This window comes from Thamnophis sirtalis, unplaced genomic scaffold (assembly GCF_051295495.1).
Source record: "Thamnophis sirtalis isolate CommonGarterSnake01/CBP01778 unplaced genomic scaffold, rThaSir2_p1.2 scaffold_4, whole genome shotgun sequence".
Lineage (NCBI taxonomy): Eukaryota > Metazoa > Chordata > Lepidosauria > Squamata > Natricidae > Thamnophis > Thamnophis sirtalis.
This window is the reverse complement of record NW_028261384.1, coordinates 135102038-135121688: the sequence shown is the minus strand read 5'-3', so window position 1 is coordinate 135121688 and position 19651 is coordinate 135102038. Positions and strand designations below refer to the sequence as shown.

The window sequence follows — 19651 nt, the reverse complement described above, 5'->3', positions numbered from 1 at the left end:
TATCTATCTTCTACCTATCATCTATATCTATATCTATTTATCTCTCTCTCAATCAATATCTATCTATCTATCTATCTATCTATCTATCTATCTATCTATCTATCTATCTATCTATCTCCATCTATCATCTATCTTATATCTATCATCTATATCTATTTATATATCTATATCTATCTATTTATCTGTCTGTCTGTCTCTCTGTCTCTATCTATCTATCTATCTATCTATCTATCTATCTATCTATCTATCTATCTATCTATCTATCTATCTATCCTTTTACATATATGGTAATTCTCAAAAAAGTTTTGAATCCTTATACATTTTTGCATATATATTTTGCATATATGGTAATTCTCAAAAAAGTTTTGAATCCTTATAATTTTTTAAAAACTGTACATAACTATGATTTGTTTTCCAAACAAAATCAACTATAATTACTACAACTAAAAAATCTACTACAAATACAACTAGATAAGCAGGATCGATTAAACTTGTTCATTAGTTTAGTGAGGGGGAAAATGATCCAAAGCTACATATTTGTGCATGTGGAGAAAAACCTAGAAGTTTCTGTAATGAGCACACAAACATCTTAACTCAGCTGTAGTTTTACTTATTTATAAAATTTTCAAGTCCAGTTTTAATATATAAAAAATATAACATTATAGTATAGCCAGAGATATAGGATACACAGGATTGGAAATGCTAATTTAAATGTCCAAGATATCAAACAACGTAAGTAATATTAACTTCAGAAGTTTATTGATTCAGATTGAAAGAAGCTTCTGCAAGGCTGTGTGAGAATCTTATATCAAGATCTCTTATACCAAAAATCTTAATATAACTCTTAACATATTCCAGTTTAAGGAATAAATAAGGGCCGAGGTGGCTCAGTGGTTAGAGTGCAGTATTGCAAGCTACTTCAGCTGACTTTTAGCTGCAGTTTGGCAGTTCAAATCTCACCGAGTCAAGGTTGATTCAGCCTTCCATCCTTCCAAGATGGGTAAAATGAAGACCCAGATTGTTGGGGGCATATGCTGACTCTATAAACTGCTTAGAGAGATTTGAAAAAAAGCGCTATGAAGTGGCATATAAGTTTAAGTGCTATTGCTATAAATGTAAGGAAGCCTTTGCATCTGATATTGCTGAAATTGGAAATGAGATGTGGTGAGTGTTCGGAGACTGCAGTTGGTCCAGAATGCAGCCGCGCGAGTGATATCAGGTATCAGGTTACACCTATCCTCTGCGAGCTGCACTGGCTTCCTATTAGTCTCCAGACGTGCTACAAAGTGCTGGTGATTACCTTTAAAGCCCTACATGGCATTGGACCTGGATATCTGAGAGTCCGTCTCCTGCTACACACCTCCCAAGGTCCGATAAGAACCCACAGGTTAGGCCTCCTCCGGGTGCCATCGGCCGGTCAATGCTGACTGGCGATCACTCGTGGGAGAGCCTTTTCTGTAGCTGCTCCGGTTCTGTGGAATGAGCTACCAGCAGAGATCCGGACCTTCCCCACCCTTGTGGCCTTCCAAAAAGCCACCAAAACCTGGCTGTTCCAGCAGGCCTGGGGTTGCTGATTCAACCCCCAATTAAACCGGATGTATGTTGTGTTTTTAAACTGTTTGTATTGTTTGTATTCTCCCCCTCTGTGTTATTTTATTTCATTCGTATTTGTACGCCGCTCTGAGTCCCCGGGATTGGGCGGCATATAAACCCATTAAATTGCGAATTGCGAATTGTGATGGCTTGAAGAGATTTCTGAATGAAACCAGAAAGTAATCCAGTTACAATTCTGATAAGATTCACTAAAGAAACTCAGTTGGGATTCTGAACAGAGCCAAACTTTGCGGAAGATTAGGATAACTGATCTGACATCTCCTCTCTATCAAATCCAGCTTCACTACTTTCTGAGGAACACCTGTTTTAATAACAGTGTGGGAGAATAAATCTTCTTTGATGAGAAAGGGGAATTTAACCTGGGATACGACATCTTCAACTTTGTCACATTCCACAATCAATCCTTCCAGAGAGTCCAGATAGGAAAGATGGTCTCCAACGCTCCTGATGGGGAAAAATTCAGCATTAATGAAAGTTCCATTGTGTGGAATCACAAGTTTCAGCAGGTGGGATATTTGGTATATTAGAATTAGGTAGACTATTATTTGGAGGGGAAGAGATTTTTCTCCAATGACTTGAAAGCCCAGAAGTGAAGGACAGCGATAGTATCCTGGAGCTTTGTGGTTTGGCTAAATATTTAGGATGGTCTTTATGAAGATCATCTACATGGAACTTAGTTGCATTTTGAAATTAATATGATATGTGAACATTTGGGTATGTGTCCTTGTTGTTTCATTTAATTTGTTTGACATGCTACCATGTTTCCATGAAAATATGTTTCACCTGAAAACAAGCTGTAGTCCAATGTTCATCCCTGTGCCTAATATAAGCCTCATCCCAAAATTAACTCTAGTTAGGCCCTGGCCACCATCTGGTTGTATTGTCTGGGTTGGGGGGGGGGTGAGAAATTTTGACTTGGGGTCTGCTTCAGCCTCCTGGTGTAAGGCTTGGTGAAGGCTGGGGGGAAGCACCGCTGGTGGCGAAGTGTCGGAAGGCCTTATTCCAGTGGGACTGCATCACAGCCTGGAACTGGCTGACCAGCTTAGCCTGCTGAGCATCCAGGTGCCAGCACCTGGCCTTGCACTCCTGCAGGTCTTCCCTCTGCTTGTTAAGCCTATGCTCATAGTCCTCAGTGAGATGCTTCTCCTTCTCAGTCAGATCCAATTTGAACTGAGCTGTTTTGCCAGCTCTTTCTCATGGTGGCTGCTTAGCTCCAACAACTGCTTCCTGTTGAAGCTCTAAGGAGCCCAGGTGGGAGATGAGGAGTGGCTGGGAAGAGAGGGGTGAGTAGAGGCTGGCAAGGTGCCCCTTGACATGAGTGACATTGAGTTGGCCATGCCCAGTCACATGGCCACCTAGCCATGCCCACACAGCCAGTCATTAGGCAGATCATATTAGTGCTCCATGGAATTTAAAGTTATGAATTTAGTGGGCCAAAAGGTTGGTGGCCCCTGCCCTAGGCCGCCCAGATTTCTAGCAGGATAGAAACATTTAGATATTCCACATCAGAGACTCCCACGCTCTCTACTGTCCATTTTTCCCTACTATTCAAATGAGAATGGATGTGATTGCAGAAAACTCATAACTCACAATCCTATTCACAGGATGATTTGCTGCAAACATGGATACTCTCCAAAAGCATGGTGGGACTTATTGTCATGCTCCTAAATTTACTAATTCCTCCTGATAAAATGGAAGAGTGGAAATGAGCATCTTACTAGGCTTTGGATGCTTCTGGATTGAAAGGGTTAGCCAGTTATAAGCAAAAGACTTAACTCTGCAAATTATTCAGGGAAGCTCCTTTTATGTTCCACAATAAATAGCAATAGAACTTTGACTTACCATAGAAGACACACCTTTTTCCCTCAAAAAATAGGCTGAAAAATAGGGTGCATCTTATACATTGAATACAGCATTTGTTGCCTCCCGAAACCTCACCCCTTCACCAAAATGGCCGTGCAGAGCCTGTAGAAGGCTTTCAGACAGCTCCTGAGGGCTGGGGAGGGCAAAAATGAGTGAAAAACGGGCCCTGAGCTTCTGGGAGTACTCAATAAGCCTCTTAAAGGCCATGCATGCAATTTTTTTGATTAAAAATGGCTCCGTTTTTGCAAAAAAACTGGATGTTTTCTGCTCCTTTTTTGGGGAGGTCTCACCCCCAAGGGGCACTCTGCAAGCTCCCTGAAGGCTATTCATGCCCTTTTTTCAAAACGTTGGTGCGTCTTATACTCAGGTGCATCTTATACTCCAAAAATATGGTATATACCGCTTTAGAGTGCTTTACAGCCTTCACTAAGCAGTTTTACCGAGTCAGCATATTGCCCCCAACAATCTGGGTCCTCATTTTACCCACCTCAGAAGGATGGAAGGCTGAGTCAATCTTGAGCCTGGTGAGATTGGCAGCTGGTGATCAGCATACATAGCCTGCAGTACTGCACTCTAACCACTGCACCACTGTGGCTCACAGTGAGGAAACTCAAACAACATCTGGATGAATCAGGCTCCTAAACCTTCTTGATGTTTTTTTCCCAGGTGCCTCCTCGTTCCAGATGTGTAGAGAGCTGCCGTCAGGGGTATAGCAGGGTTGTTCAGGAGGGGAAACATACTTGTTGCTACCATTGTAGACAATGTCCCGAAGGAAGAATTTCAATTGAAATGGGTAAGTAAAGGAGACAAATGAGAATTGAGAGTTTGCCAAACTCAACTTTTCTTCATTCTTTATTATCTTCATTATTTCATGGAATAGAGTTTGTGGTAAGCTGCAATAGATGGTTTTTTTAAAAAAATAATTAGATGGAATTTAAATACTTGCATAAATCCATTCTATTCTGATCTCCTTTGCTATGTTGAGAGTTGCTATTCTTTTCAGTGCCCATGCCAAGTAAAATTCAATTTCAAAGGTATACATTGGCATCTGTGGTGGGATTCAAATTTTTTTTACTACCAGTTCTGTGGGCATGGCTTGTTGGGCCTAGCATGGCTTATTGGGCATGGCTTGGTGAGCATGGGAAGGGAAGAATCCTGCAAAATCCCCATTCCCTCTCCATTCCTGAGGGAAGGATACTGTAAAATCTCCATTTCCATCACCCTCCTGGGGAAGGATACTGTAAAATCACCATTCCCTCCCCACTCCACTAACCTGCTTTCCAGCTCCTTTCCCCTGTGCAGGGCAACAAAAGAAGACACAGCCAATCAGCTGGGACTCTGAACAGATGGATTCGGGAGTCAGCAAATATATCTGGGCTGGGGCCAGTCAGAGGTGGTATTTGCTGGTATTCTGAACTACTCAAAATTTCTGCTACTGGTTCACCAGAACTGGCCATAACTGACTGGATACCATCTCTGCTTTTCATAAATAATAGCTCAGAATCTATACAATAGTTAAGAAAGCATTACTATATGTCATAGGGACAGTGAATGGCAATCCCAGCCATGATCTCTTTCAAATAAGTCTCTATATATTGTCTTATATAGTTGGAAATGACAAGGTCTTCTTCATGTATTTCAGATGCAGACCAATGTGAGAGATGCCCAGGAGATCAGTACTCAAATACAGAAAAAGTCCAGTGCCTTCCCAAGCGTTTCAGCTATTTATCCTATGGGGAACTCTTGGGAGTCATTCTGACTTCCTTAATCCTTTTCTTTTCATCAACCCTCGTTCTAGTGGCCGTGACTTTTATTCTGCACTGGAACACCCCCATTGTCAAAGCCAACAACAGGAACATCACGTGCATCCTACTTTCCTCTCTCCTGCTGTGTTTTCTGTGCTCTCTGCTCTTCATAGGTCAGCCTGGGAATGTGACTTGCTTTCTCAGGCAAACTATGTTCGGCACCATTTTCTCTCTCTCGGTATCTTGTGTCTTGGCCAAGACGATCATGGTTGTTTTGGCTTTCCTGGCCACTAAGCCAGGAAACCAGATGAGAAAATGGCTAGGAAACAGACTGGCTGGATCCATCATTGTCTTCTGCTCCTGTATTCAAGTTGTTATCTGTATGGTATGGTTGATTATGTCTCCTCCCTTCCCTGAGTGGGACATGCATTCACAGGTTCAAGAGATCATTGTTCAATGTAATGAAGGCTCAGATGCCATGTTTTACATTGTCCTGGGTTACTTGTGGCTCCTGGCCACCATCAGTTTCACTGTGGCTTTCTTTGCCAGAAAACTGCCCGACACTTTTAACATAGCCAAGCTGATCACCTTCAGCATGCTTGTGTTTTGTAGCATTTGGGTGTCCTTCATCCCAGCCTATCTGAGCACCAAGGGGAAATACATGGTGGCTGTGGAGGTCTTCTCCATTTTGGGCTCTACTGCAGGCCTCCTGGGCTGCATCTTCCTGCCCAAGTGCTACATCATTTTGCTGAACCCGCATCTCAACACAAAACAACACCTGATCAGGAAGACAGATGAATAGTTAAATATAATAATCTCTTATTCAGCCTTTCTCTGGTAATTAAAAGTCTTGGTCAGAAAAATTTCAGCTTTATAAATATTGTGAATGAATGAATGAATGAATGAATGAATGAATGAATGAATGAATGAGTACCATGACTTGACTGGAACTTTTAATAGTTTGGTGAGATAGATAAAGCAGGGATAGTTTGAGAAATTCATGGTTTTTGTAGACATGCCAGAACCTCTGGAAAATAAGCTTTCCCAGATGTCATATAGGTTCATTCAAAATTGTTATCATTGGTCCCATATTCTACCTTTGTTTTTCATCTATTTGAGAAGCCACACCTTGGTCCTCTGCTCTGGAAATTATATAATTATAATTCTTATGAAATACGGCCTCTGCACAGGTCTCCTGGGATGATTTTTTCTCCCCAAGTGCAATATCATACTCTTCCACCAACTTCTAAACACAAAATATCTAACCACAAGGAGAGTTTCATTGTAAAATCAAACTTTCTATTATTTGGCATATATCTGGTGACTTAATTATCCATATGGACGGTCTAAATATTCAAGGTGCCCCCCCCCAACGAGGTTAGCCAAAATGTTTCCTGGGTTATCTCCACTGTGTTGGAAATGTGGAAGAAAGGATGGCACATTCTATCATATTTGGTGGTCCTGTACTGAGGCCACGAAATACTGGAGAAGGATTAAAAATGGCTAAAAGAGGTTACCGGGGCAAGCATGGAATGGAGACCCGAGAACCTTTTGCTAAGCATTAAATCAGAAAACATGAGCAATTCAATATGGCATTTGAGCCTACATATAATTGTGGCCGCAAGAATAACTTATGCACAATTTTGGAAATCCACTACCATACCGTCGGAAGATGCTATAATTAAAAAGATCTATGAATGTGCAGAAATGGACAGAATGACGGGTTGGCTGAGGGACAAAGGAGAAACGGAACATTACCTTAGCTGGAACCTATGGTATATGTGGGCGACAAGGAGAACAGCAGGGACTTAAAACGGGGAAAGTTAAAAGTGAACATGGGTATTGTAATAGATCCCTGAATTTTGTAATGAGAAGATGTGGCTTAGAGACCTAACAATGAGGAAGGAAAAAAAGTTGGGCTGTGAATGACTGTCACCGTGGGGCGGGGAGGGGGGGTTGTATGTTTAAAATTGTATTTGTATTTGTATGTTTTACTCTTAAAAAAATGTATAACTAATAAAGATTACTTAAAAAAATATATTCAAGGTGGCAATTGTATGAATGCATGTCCTGTCCTGCTGGGTTTGAAATCTTTATTGAAGCTTTGCCAGCCTTGAATAGTATTTCCCTCATATTCACCCTGTGCAGTAACCAGGCCCAAACTCAATGAGTCCAATCCAGGAACCCAACAAGTCTGTAAAGTCATCCACCTGATTTAGAGTCAAAAAACAAGTCCATGGTCCAAACACAAAATACTAAGACCAAAGGTCCAAGTTTCAAGAGGCAAAGTCCAAAGTCTGATGACCAAAATCTAATAGCAAAGTCAACCTTTTAATTCACAGCAAAAATTACACTTGGCCAATAAAGAACGATTCTGTTCTGTTCTGTTCTGTTCTGTTCTGTGCTGTGCTGTGCTGTGCTGTTCTGTTCTATTCCATTGCATTGCATTGCATTGCATTGCATTGCATTGCATTGCATTGCATTGCATTGCATTGCATTGCATTGCATTGCATTATTCCACATTCTATATTCTATTTTACATTCTATATCCTATTCTACATTCTATTCTACGTTCTATTCCACTGTACTGCACTGTACTGTACTGTACTGTACTCTGCTCTGCTCTGCTCTATATTCCTTTCTATTCCATTCTATTCCATTCCATTCCATTCTTCTATATTCTATTCTATATTCTATAGTCTACATTCTACATTCTACATTCTACATTCTACATTCTACATTCTACATTCTACATTCTACATTCTACATTCTACATTCTATTATATTCTATTCTAATCTAGTCTAGTCTAGTCTAGTCTAGTCTTGATTAGCCTATTCCATTCCATTCGTCTATATTCTATTCTACATTCTACATTCTACATTCTGCATTCTATTCTATTCTATTCTATTCCATTCCATTCTGTCGAAAATAATTAATTCGTACCCAAATTCATTTTGTTTTAGTGTTGAGTGAACAATTTGTTTAATAAGCATGTTGTAGCCATTATAATCCCCAGTTTATTATAATATATTTTCTTGAACCTATGGGATGTCACATTTTGGCCTATGTCATTTAGAGTCAAGGTAACGTTCAGGTTGATATCTTGCAAATTGAAGGGAATCCAGTAACTGCCTCATGGACAAACAATGGGATAGATGTATTCTGAAAGCAGGCACCGGGTGTCAATCCACTCAAATTAATTGCACTGCATGGACTACAAATCCCTCCTAGATAGATGTGGATCAGATTCTGATTTCTGAAGGAAACAAACACCATTTTAGAAGAAGCAAGCCATGAGGAGAAATTCCTGAGGTAGGGGCACAAGGAGCAGAGAGAGAAAAGCAACAGACAGGATGTCTGCAGAGACCAGAAGAGACCAGATTACAATCCAGCAAAGAATTTCTAAGAAGAAAAAACGGGAACAATGATGGCATTTCATCTGTGGTGATAAGACTCCTTTAAAAAAAGTCTGTTTACAACAAAGAAAAAACAACAGATGGACAAGTTGCTGTTGCAAAATTTAGCTACTGTAATAGCAGAGACAAATGGTTAATAGATAGTGGGGCCAGTCAAACAATTGTTAATAATTCAAAACTGTTTTTCGGAATGTGTCTAGCTGGAGGAGGTGCTGCAGCTTTGGCAAATGGCCAGAAGGCTAAAGTCATAGGAAAAGGCAATGTGCTGATTCCATGTCTGGAGGAAAAGTTTAATAACATATTATGTGTGCCTGAAATGGAGCATAATTTATTGAGTGTCTCCAGCCTAGAAAAACAAGGGTTTGAGACCACATTTGTAAATGGGAGATGTCTCATAAAAAGAAATGGGAGTGTATGTGCACAGGGCATAAAACAGGATAATCTTTATGTGTTACGGGGCGAAAGGTTTAGTGTGCATAAACAATGAAGAACTACCTGCTGGAGGATTCTGGTCTGAGCAGGTTATATTGGGGTGAAGCCATGTTGACTGCCAATTATTTAATCAATAGGTTGTGGAGTTCATCTATTAATGATACTCCATGTGCTGTGCTATATGGGAGAAAGCCATCTCTGGAACATTTAAGGGTGTTTGGAAGCAATGCATGGGTGCATATTCCAAAAACAATCAGAAGAAAGGGTCAACCAAAGGCTAGAAAGCTCAGGTTTATGAGCTATCCCTTTAGCGATGGGAGCAAAAGAATCATGATTTCCAGGTCTACTAGCTTCTCAGAGCAAAATTGGAACATAATTGATGACAATTTTTGGAATGATCCAATTAGTTACCGTGATCCACTTAGTGACACTAACTCACTTACGGTGTCAGTGTTCAGGGAGGAGAAGCTGAAAAGGGACACAAAAAGGAGTCAAGAGGAGATGATGACTCAGATATGAAGCAAGAGATTTTTGAAACACAGGAGCAGGCAATGCCACACAGATCAGAGCAATGGAACAAAGGGATTCCACCTGATAGGTATTCTGCTAGTAAAGTAAAAGTATGCAATATGTGGTATGAGCCAAGGAACTATAAGGAAGTATTGGCACTACCCCAAAGTTGAGCAAGTAAAGTGGAATGAAGTCATGGACAAAGAAATGGAATCCATGGATGAACGTAAAGTGTTCCCCTCTATGACTTTGCCACGGGGTTGCAAAGCAGTAGGATTTAAATGGGTGTAGAAAAAGAAAGTACTACCCAACAACGAGGTCCAGTATAAGGCAAAATTAGTGGCACAAGGGTTTTCACAAAAGAAAAATGTGCCCTATGATGAGGTATTCACACCTATGGTAAAGAGTGATAGCATAAGGTTGTCACCAGTGTTACCAGCAGCACCTGACCATAAAATTTGGCATTTTGATATAACCCCAGCATTACTCAATGCAGAATTAGAGCAATAAATTTACATGGTTCAAACCAGACTATGAAAGCAAAAGGCTCAACACTGTGTATAAATAGAACAGGGCCATTTATGGGCTGGAAGCAGTCAGCCAGGAATTGAAATATCTGTTTAGATACAGCATTGAAGGGTCTTGGGTTCAAGAGTTGCAAAGCTGATGGTTGCATTATATATACTGGAAAGTTACAAGGTGGGGATTGTCAATTATTAACATTAGAGGATCTTTGTCTCATTGCAAATAATCTGTCACAGGTAAAAGAATTTGCTAATAAGTTAGAGAAGAGGTTTAAATTGAAACATATTTTCACAACAATTTGGGTGAGGACAAAATATCCATAGCAACAAGTCAGCCAATTGAAAATGTTTGGTGACTGAGACACAGGATTTGTTGTATGAACCATGTGAGACATCTTGGTGCCTGGGTGTGGCTTACCTTAACTGTTCTGTGCTGTGAGAGTAAGTTTGTCTTTGCTTGAGAGTACTTCCTTGAGAGAACTTCTTCTCTCTATCATGTTGCAAGAGCTGCATGGGTATGGTATACATGCATCATGTTTTATATTCTTGTATATAAAGACGTTTCTTCTATATAATAAATCCTGCTGAATTATTTGCTTGTGTGTTGGCTGGATTACTACAAATTCCAAAAAAGTCCAGTGTTTCTTATGGTGAATCTTGCATGAATATAAAAAATACTTTTTAGCTGAAAAGTGGGAACTGACCGGATTTAATGCTCAAAGTGTACCAATCAGATGAATTGAAGTTCCCCTCTGAACTTATTTCTATGTCACAAAGAGATACTAAATTAAACATATATATTTGTGTGTGTTTGTGTATGTATGAATATGTACTCTCTGTGCGTGCATACACAAACATACACATACAAGCATACACAAACAAACAAACACACATAAACATACACACACCATATTTTTCAGAGTATAAGACGCACTAAGGTTTGGAAGAGGCAAGTTTAAAAAAAGTTTTTGCACTCTGCAAACCGACCAAAAATGCCGTTTTTCACAAAAACGGGCCCATTTTTTTTTTAAAAAAGGGCATGAATAGCCCTTTGGAGGCTGATAGAGTGCTCCTTGGGAGGGGGGGCAATAACGAGTAAAAACGGTCCATTTTTCACAAAAATGAGCAGGATTTTTTGCCAAAAAAGGACATGGATAACATTTAGGAAGCTTACAAAGTGCTCTTGGGGCTGGGGGGGGGGTAAAATTGATCAAACATCAGCCCATTTTTGCTCATTTCTGCCCTCCCCATCCCCCAAAAGCTCCCTGAAAGCCTCCTACAAGCTATGCAGGGCCACTTTGGTGAAAGGGGGGTGGGGTTTATGAGTTTATGAGTTTATTATTTATAGGCCGCCCTTTTCCCTGAGGGGACTCAGGGCGGCTTACAATTTATAGGGAAGGGGATACAAGGCAATAAAACACTAAACACGAAAACAGTGCAAGTAAAAAATAAAACACAACATTCATCATTCGGGTGGGGACAGATTACGATCTTTATCCCCAGGCCTGATGGGATAGACAGGTCTTGAGGGCTGCGCGGAAGGTCTGTAGGGTGGTGAGGGTACGAATCTCCACGGGGAGATCGTTCCATAGGGGTTTTGGGAGGCAGAAATGCTGTATTCAGTGTATAAGATGTACCCAGATTTTCAGTCTCTTTTTTGAGGGAAAAAGATGTGTCTTATACTCTGAAAAAATATGGTACATATTGATACATATACTCACACAAAGAGAGAGAGAGAGAGAGGGAGAGGGGGAGGGAGGGAGGAGAAAGAGAGAGCGAGAGCGAGAGAGCAAGAGAGAGCAAGAGAGAGAGAGAGAGAGAGAGAGAGAGAGAGAGAGAGAGAGAGAGAGAGAGAGAGAGAGAGAGAGAGAATGAACTCCCCACTGAAATTATTCCAATGATGATAATATTCTCCAGTCATCAAAACTGTAAACAAATGAAGAAGACATCAGAGAATAGAAAATATAGAAAAAGACTGTCCCATGGGCACTGGGGAGTAGAAGGCAAGAACACACAAGTCTTGTGATTTCAACTGCCCCAAATTAAGTTGTGTTACTGGAACTCTACATGGCCATTGAGACCTTTTTCAGGATTATCACTACATGCAATAAGAATCAGGGCTAAGAGTCAGGCTTCAGCCTTGCTCTTGACAGCAATATTGAGGCTATTGTAAGCAGAGTAACATGGGAAGCTGCTGCTTGAGGAAGGTCCATACTTAGAGAGCATTTAATGTGCAGAATGCTCTTCATTCTCCTATTTCCACTCTTCAGAGTGGAGTCTCTGCCGTGTCACCCAGGAGAAGCCATACCTGTTCCAAATGAATGGTACCAGCAAGGGGACTTTGTCATCGGTGGGATGGTATCCATGGCTAACTATCAATTTAATGAAGTTTCATTTGAGCAGCATCCTTCTCAGGAGTATTTTGGACATCCAGAGTAAGCAATTCTTAGCATTCAACCTTTGTGTTATCTCTATTTGCAATGAATAAAGAGATTATTTTATTTCACAATGAGAACATTCTGTTATGTGGGACAATGTGTTTTCAGGGATGTTGGCTACACTTTGATTCAATCTGGAACAATGGGAATCAAAAGTTCAGTGCAGGAGAGTTAAGAATAGAGTTGGATTGGTCATTCTCCAATTGTGCATGCATATGGGGTAAAGCAACTCTCTGAAGTTCCAGGAAAAATAATCAGGAAATATTTAATGATATGTGTAAATTCATCCCGTTTTCAGCGTGCTAACAAAATTTTACCAACATGTCCTTTCCTTGGTCTTTGCTGTGAAGGAGATCAATGAGAATCCAGAAATCTTGTCCAATGTCACTCTTGGCTTCTACATTCACGATAGCTACTACAATGCCATCATGACCTATCGGACCACAATGGATCTGCTCTTCAGATCAGATCAGAGATTAGTCCCCAACTATAAATGTGACACCAGGAGAAATCTCATCTCTATCATAGGAGGCCTCAGCTTGGGAACGTCTTCCTATATCACAGATCTCGTGAAGTTTTACAAGATTCCACAGGTAGGATTTTTGGAAACACAGGCATTAAAATTCCCTCCTTCCTTCTTTCTTTTTTCCCAAACTGGGTCTATTAAAAAATGGTTACAGCCACACACCTCAACAATCTGACAAAATTTGTTGGAAAATATGAAGAAAAAAGATACTGATATATTTCCATAATATGTGTTTCTTTTAGCTCACATATGGCTCATTTACCCCACAAGATGCTTACAGCACAGAGGTTCCCTTCTATTACTCCATGGTCCCAAATGAGTCTTCACAGTACATTGGGATAATCCGACTGCTTCAACATTTTGGGTGGATTTGGGTCGGGCTCTTTGCTATTGATAACCCTGAAGGAGAACATTTTCTGCAGATCATGGAGTCCCTTTTTTCCCAGCATGGCATCTGCTCTGCTTGTATGGAAAGAATTCCATTATTAACCTACTGGGGTAAAATTTTTGAGATGATGAAGAAAGTGGAAAATATTTACAAACACATAATCAATGAGAAGCTCAACTCCTTTGTCATCTGTGGAGAATCTTTGACCATTGCATGGTTAACAAATATAATTTTTTGGTTTGATCCTGGACTTCCGCAGAGTTCCTTGGGAAAGGTGTGTATCATGACTGCCCAGATGGATTATTTATTAACAGGAATGAATAAAAAATGGGATCGGCGTTTCTTTGATGGTTCCATTTGCTTTACCATTCACTCCAAAGAAATTCCAGGGTTCAAGGAATTCTTGAAGTTCATAAAACCTCCTTGGATTCCAGGAGATGGTTTTTTCCCACTTTTCTGGGAACAAGTCTTTGATTGTTCATTACCATCCCCTTCTTTGACCGAAGTGGACAATCACATATGCACTGGAGAGGAGAAGCTATGTGATATTCCAGGGACTCTTTTTGAGGTGGAGATATCTGGGCACAGCTATAGTGTCTATAATGCTGTCTATATATTGGCTCAAGCTTTACATGCTCTCTTCTCACTTCGATCTAATCACAGGCATTTTTTGAGGCATAAATTGTCAGAATATGAAGAATCACAGCCATGGCAGGTGATTAGTGTGCTGCAAGCATTTTGTATGAGACAATAGCAAAGTACAAACTTGGGGTATGTAGTTCTGACAGGGAAGTGCAACTACAGCACTAAAATGGATTTGAATATTTTTTTTCTATTGATGATATTTATTTGCAAACCTCTATTTCCATGCCTGTAATTCTTCTAAATGGCAAATGTAAAAGTGAGCTGATATAATGGACTATGGTGAAGTGGCAATTTTCTTGGAAGAAGGGAGCACATTTCAGAAATTGTTTGCAGGGGAGAGAAGAGGCAGCACAGTCTCAAACTTCAGAGGAGACAGAGGAAGAGGAGACAGTAGGAAAGAGTTATCTAGAATCTCTCAGGGTATTTCCATTAGGATGTGAATAGTAAGAATTAAATATAGGAAGATTTTGCTTACATTGTGTAAGCAAATTAAAAACTTGATATTTGGTAAAAATTTTATATGTCATTTTTGGGCTTAACCTTCACAGTGATATGTTTTCCATTTTATTTCCCGACCCTAGTAAACTTGTGATGCACAATCCAAATAGGGGGAAAAGCAACTACAACATGGATTTGAACAAATTGCATCATTTCATTTCCGTCACTGTAATATGTTGTATGACTTGATGATCTTCAGGAAATTTTCAGTTGAAAGGACTAAAGCTTAAGTCAACTAACAACCAAATCCTGGTTTCCAAATTCCAAATAATTTTAATTTTTACTGAAAATAGTTGAGGAATGCTGCTTAGCTGAGCCAATTATCCAATTTTGAGTACTTATTATGTCCTTAGCAGCCGTATAACTGTGAAAATGTTATGCAATGAAAAGTGGGTGGGATATCTCAAATATATGATCTTCTTATCCCAGTATGCACAAGAGAATAAACAGGTTCTCAAAAGGCTGGAGAAATGGACTTTGTATGTTTGCAGAGTTTCTCCCTCAAAACTATAGTGCAACTATGACAAAATTGTTTGTACATTTCATAGAATTCTTTACTGGCCAAATGTAATTGGACCCAAGGAATTTGTATTTGGTGCATATGCTCTCAGTGTATATAAAAATGCTATATACATTCATCAAGAATCATCAGGTAAAACATTTATTGATGATCATAGGATACATATAAGCAATCAGGAAACTACCAATATTAATTGTAAGGACACAAGCAGCAAAGTTACAGTCCTATGGTCATAAGTGGGAGGAGATGGCTGATAGGAACTATTTTTATTGTTTTATTTACCTGTTTTATCATTCCCAATTATATAGCTCCACCTATTTCTTAGAGGCATGAAATTCAACAATTCTCTTGGACACATCTTGACATTTTATGATCAAAAGAAGATGGAAGGTGGATTTGATATCGTAAACATAGTTGCCTTTCCCAATTCCACTTTCCAGAGACACAGGATTGGACAAGTGGATCCTGATGCTGCAAAAGGAGAGGAATTAGTCATTAATGAAGATATGATTGTTTGGCATAGATCATTTAACCAGGTATGGTTTCAATAGAATTTTTATGACCATTCTGTAATCCTTTTGGCTTGGAAAACAGTAAAATGAAAATGTGTCAGAAAATAAATGCATTTAAATGACTGTATTTCCTTGGTTGAATGAAACTTTGATGTGATTTAAAGCAAATTTGCTGTCACAAAGAAGAGGGAGTCAAGCTATTCTCCAAGGCACCTGAGGGTAGAACAAGAAGCAATGGCTTGAAACTAATCAAGGAGAGAAGCAACATAGAACTGATGAGAAATTTCATGGCAGTTAGAACAATTAATCAGTGGAACAACTTGCCTCCATAAATTGTAACTGTTCCAACACTGGAAATTTTTAAGAAGATGTTGGATAACCAATTGTCTGAAGTGGTGTAGGGTTTCCTGCCTAAGCTGGAGGTTGGATTAGAAGACCTCCAAGGTCCCTTCCAACTCTTTTATTCTATTCTATTTTAAATTTGATTGACTCAATCTGTATGAACAAATGGATGAATTGAAATAATGAAACATCACATATGGATTTATTAGATTGGCAAATTTACTTTTATTCTCCTGGGTAACCCAAGAATAAAAACCAAATTAAGAAATGGTTTTTTTCTCTTTAATTATTAAAAGATAACAATATCTGGTATTGTGCACTATATTGCAATGTAAATGAGAAAGAAAAAGTGCTTTTAAGGGACTATGTTTCCCTAGTTGAGTGAAGCTTTATGAAATCTGTGTGTTCAAACCAGGGGTGAAATTCAGCAGGTTCTGACGAATTCTGAAGAACTGATAGTAGAAATTTTGTGTAGTTCAGAGAACTGGCAAACACCACCTCTGACTGGCCCCGCCCCATCTATTCTCTGCCTCAAGAGTCCCAGCTGATTGGGAGGAAATGGGGATTTTGCAGGAATCTTCCCCTGGAGTGGGGAGGGAATGCAGTATCCTTCCCCTACCATGTCCACCAAGCCATGCCAACCCAACCCAAACCTGTGATGGACTGACTCAAAACTTCTGGTCAAATGGATATCTTGAATTAATAAATTATATATTGAAATTCTCATATGGATTTAATTAAACAAAAACTGGAAATCCAGATCAATTATGGTCACAAAATAAAATCAGAGGGCAAATTGAATTGTACTTCGTTGCTTTTGATATAAATCATCAAGTCCAATCAATTTCTTCTTTTACACATTTAGATGGAACTTTTCTTTTTAACGGAACAGCATATTTTATCTTCAATGTAACAACTGAATTTTTTTGAAAACAATAAATTTTCATATTCTAATATTTTAATATTGATAACTAGGTGCTTCCCATTTCTCTGTGTAATGAACATTGTCATGGTGGATATCAGAAAAGGAAGAAGGAAGGAAAAAAATTCTGCTGTTATGATTGTATTCCCTGCCCAGAGGGAAAAATCTCCAAAGAGATGGGTAAGTTTACAAATCATTTAATTTTATTGTTATACTGTCTATTGTGGGGAACCCTTTCAACTAATTAAATTGTCTGATTGTGCATGGATGAGCATTTCCTTGGAAACTGAATGGGACAATGAAATCAAATTCATTAATACGTGAAAAATTATAGGCCCCAACAATGGAATTATAGGTGATGATAATAACCACACAACAATGTCTTAAATAATTAATAAATAAATAAATATAGAAAGAAAGAAAGAAAGAAAGAAAGAAAGAAAGAAAGAAAGAAAGAAAGAAAGAAAGAAATCAATCTTGGAATGGCTTCAGCTTTATAACCAAGCAATCATCATAGTGGAGATTCAGAAACATTGGCAATGTAGAGAATGTATAGATGAATAGACAAAAATAATTATTTCAGAGATTTCTTTTTAAGATTGAAAATGAGAAAAAACAATAAAAGTGATTCTACAATTTAAAAATTACATATAATACAGTGACTGGAAAGGAAGGAAGGAAGGAAGGAAGGAAGGAAGGAAGGAAGGAAGGAAGGAAGGAAGGAAGGAAGGAAGGATTCAGAAGTGACATCTTGTTATTTACACTGAAACATTTGGTATTACTATGGAATCGAAAAAACTCCAGAGTGCACCAACTAAATAAGGATACTCTTGAAATACCATAATGAAAACAATTTATGACATTTATGGAAGTGAATATTTATTTCTTAGGAAGAGTTGACAAACTAATGAAACATATCTCTTAACAATGAGAATCCTGTAGGCATAATGAGAAATATGATTAAATCACTTGCTACTTTAAAATTTAAATCTTTTTCATTTCCATCCAGTCACTACCTATCTACCTACCTGCCAATTTACCTATTTCTGTGCAATTTTGTTTCATTGAAAAACACTTATTCATATTTCTAAAAGTGTGTAGCTCTTTTGGATGTGTATTATCTAAATATGTATGATATATATAATGCTGATTGATTCCAATATTCTTTTTATGGGGGTAAAAATGAGAAATGAATTGTTAAAAGAAAGAAAGTAAGCAAAAATAACAATATTAAATAAAAAGGGATATATACTCTTACAGAAACAGATAATCCTATTTCCATTATAGTTTTCACTTGAAATACGTAATAACTCATCTTTTTACAATTTCATCCTTCATACATTATCTTTCATTTTCACTTTGAATTTGTGGAATATTTATTGTATTCAACTTTATTTATTGTGTTTATTTAGTTCTATAACACACAAACACACACATACACACAAACACACACACATATATATATACCTACACTCAGACAAACACAATGTATTTATAAAACATAGAAATCTATCCATCTATTTATCTACCGTATATACATTTATTGTTTTCAAATATTATGAATATTTGTTGAATACTTATGTATCAGATTTTGAAATGAGGTCAATATGATACCATATTCAATAAATCTAAATGGTTTTAAATTTGAAAATGATCCCTTTTGATATTCATAACCTTCACTGGAGCATTCCTCCTATTGAATCTGTGTTGATTTTTTTTTCTTTAGATGCTGTTGCTTGCTTTCAATGTCGTGATGATCAATATGCAAACCAGAAGAAAGATGGATGCATCATGAAAACAATTAGCTTCTTGTCTTATGACGAACCTTTAGGACTCACTTTAACCACTGTTGCCACTTTATTTTTCCTCACTACAATATGGGTGTTGGGAATATTTATTAAACACAAAGACAGTCCTATTGTGAAAGCCAACAACCGAGATCTCACCTACACTCTCCTCATCTCCCTTCTGCTTTGCTTCTTCTGCTCTTTGCTCTTCATAGGACAACCTGGAAGAGTCACCTGTCTCCTCAGACAGTCTTCATTTGGACTCACCTTCTCATTGTCCATCTCTTGTGTGTTGGCCAAAACCATCCTTGTTTCTCTTGCCTTCAAGGCCACCAAGCCAGGATCTCGGTTGAGGACATGGGTGGGGAAAAGACTATCTGTTTCTATTGTCCTTCTCTGCTCTCTATTCCAAGCAAGCATCTGTATTGTTTGGTTATCCACATCTCCCCCATTCCCAGAATTAGATGTGCACTCAATCACTGAAAAAATGGTTCTCCAATGTAATGAGGGGTCAGTTGTTATGTTTTATTGTCTCCTGAGCTATATGGCCCTCCTTTCATTTGCCAGCTTCATTGTGGCTTTCCAGGCTCGTAAACTGCCTGACACCTTTAATGAAGCCAAGTTCATCACCTTCAGCATGTTGGCTTTCTGCAGTGTGTGGGTCTCCTTTGTGCCAACCTACCTGAGCACCAGAGGAAAAGCCATGGTAGCTGTGGAGATCTTCTCTATCTTGTGCTCTAGTGCAGTGCTTCTAGGATGTATCTTCTTCCCCAAGTGCTATATTATAGTATTTAGGCCTGGGTTAAACAACAGGGAACAATTGATAAGAAAAAATGTTTGAATACCTTTTTCCATCAGGGGTATAGGGTCTCCTGCTTGAGCAGGGAGTTGGACGAGAAGACCTCCATGGTCCCTTCTAACTCTATTATTCTGTATTCTGTATTCTCTATTGACACCTCTAGTGCAAA

General features: G+C 38.8%; 2 protein-coding genes across 2 annotated transcripts; both read left to right on the top strand.

The window, feature by feature from the left end:
- Positions 1 to 2027: 2027 nt before the first annotated feature.
- On the top strand, positions 2028 to 6024 carry LOC148046757 (vomeronasal type-2 receptor 26-like). The gene is made up of 3 exons (XM_087714930.1): positions 2028 to 2120; positions 4144 to 4270; positions 5120 to 6024. Exons 1-3 carry the CDS (start codon positions 2043 to 2045, stop codon positions 6022 to 6024), a joined length of 1110 nt encoding a protein of 369 aa, XP_087571056.1. The 5' UTR covers positions 2028 to 2042.
- A 2805-nt stretch (positions 6025 to 8829) lies between these two features.
- LOC148046756 (vomeronasal type-2 receptor 26-like) lies at positions 8830 to 18691 on the top strand. The gene is made up of 7 exons (XM_087714929.1): positions 8830 to 9015; positions 9530 to 9669; positions 12376 to 12540; positions 12842 to 13136; positions 13312 to 14172; positions 15429 to 15656; positions 18623 to 18691. The coding sequence occupies exons 1-7, from the start codon at positions 8830 to 8832 to the stop codon at positions 18689 to 18691; spliced, it is 1944 nt and encodes a 647-aa protein (XP_087571055.1).
- Positions 18692 to 19651: the final 960 nt, after the last annotated feature.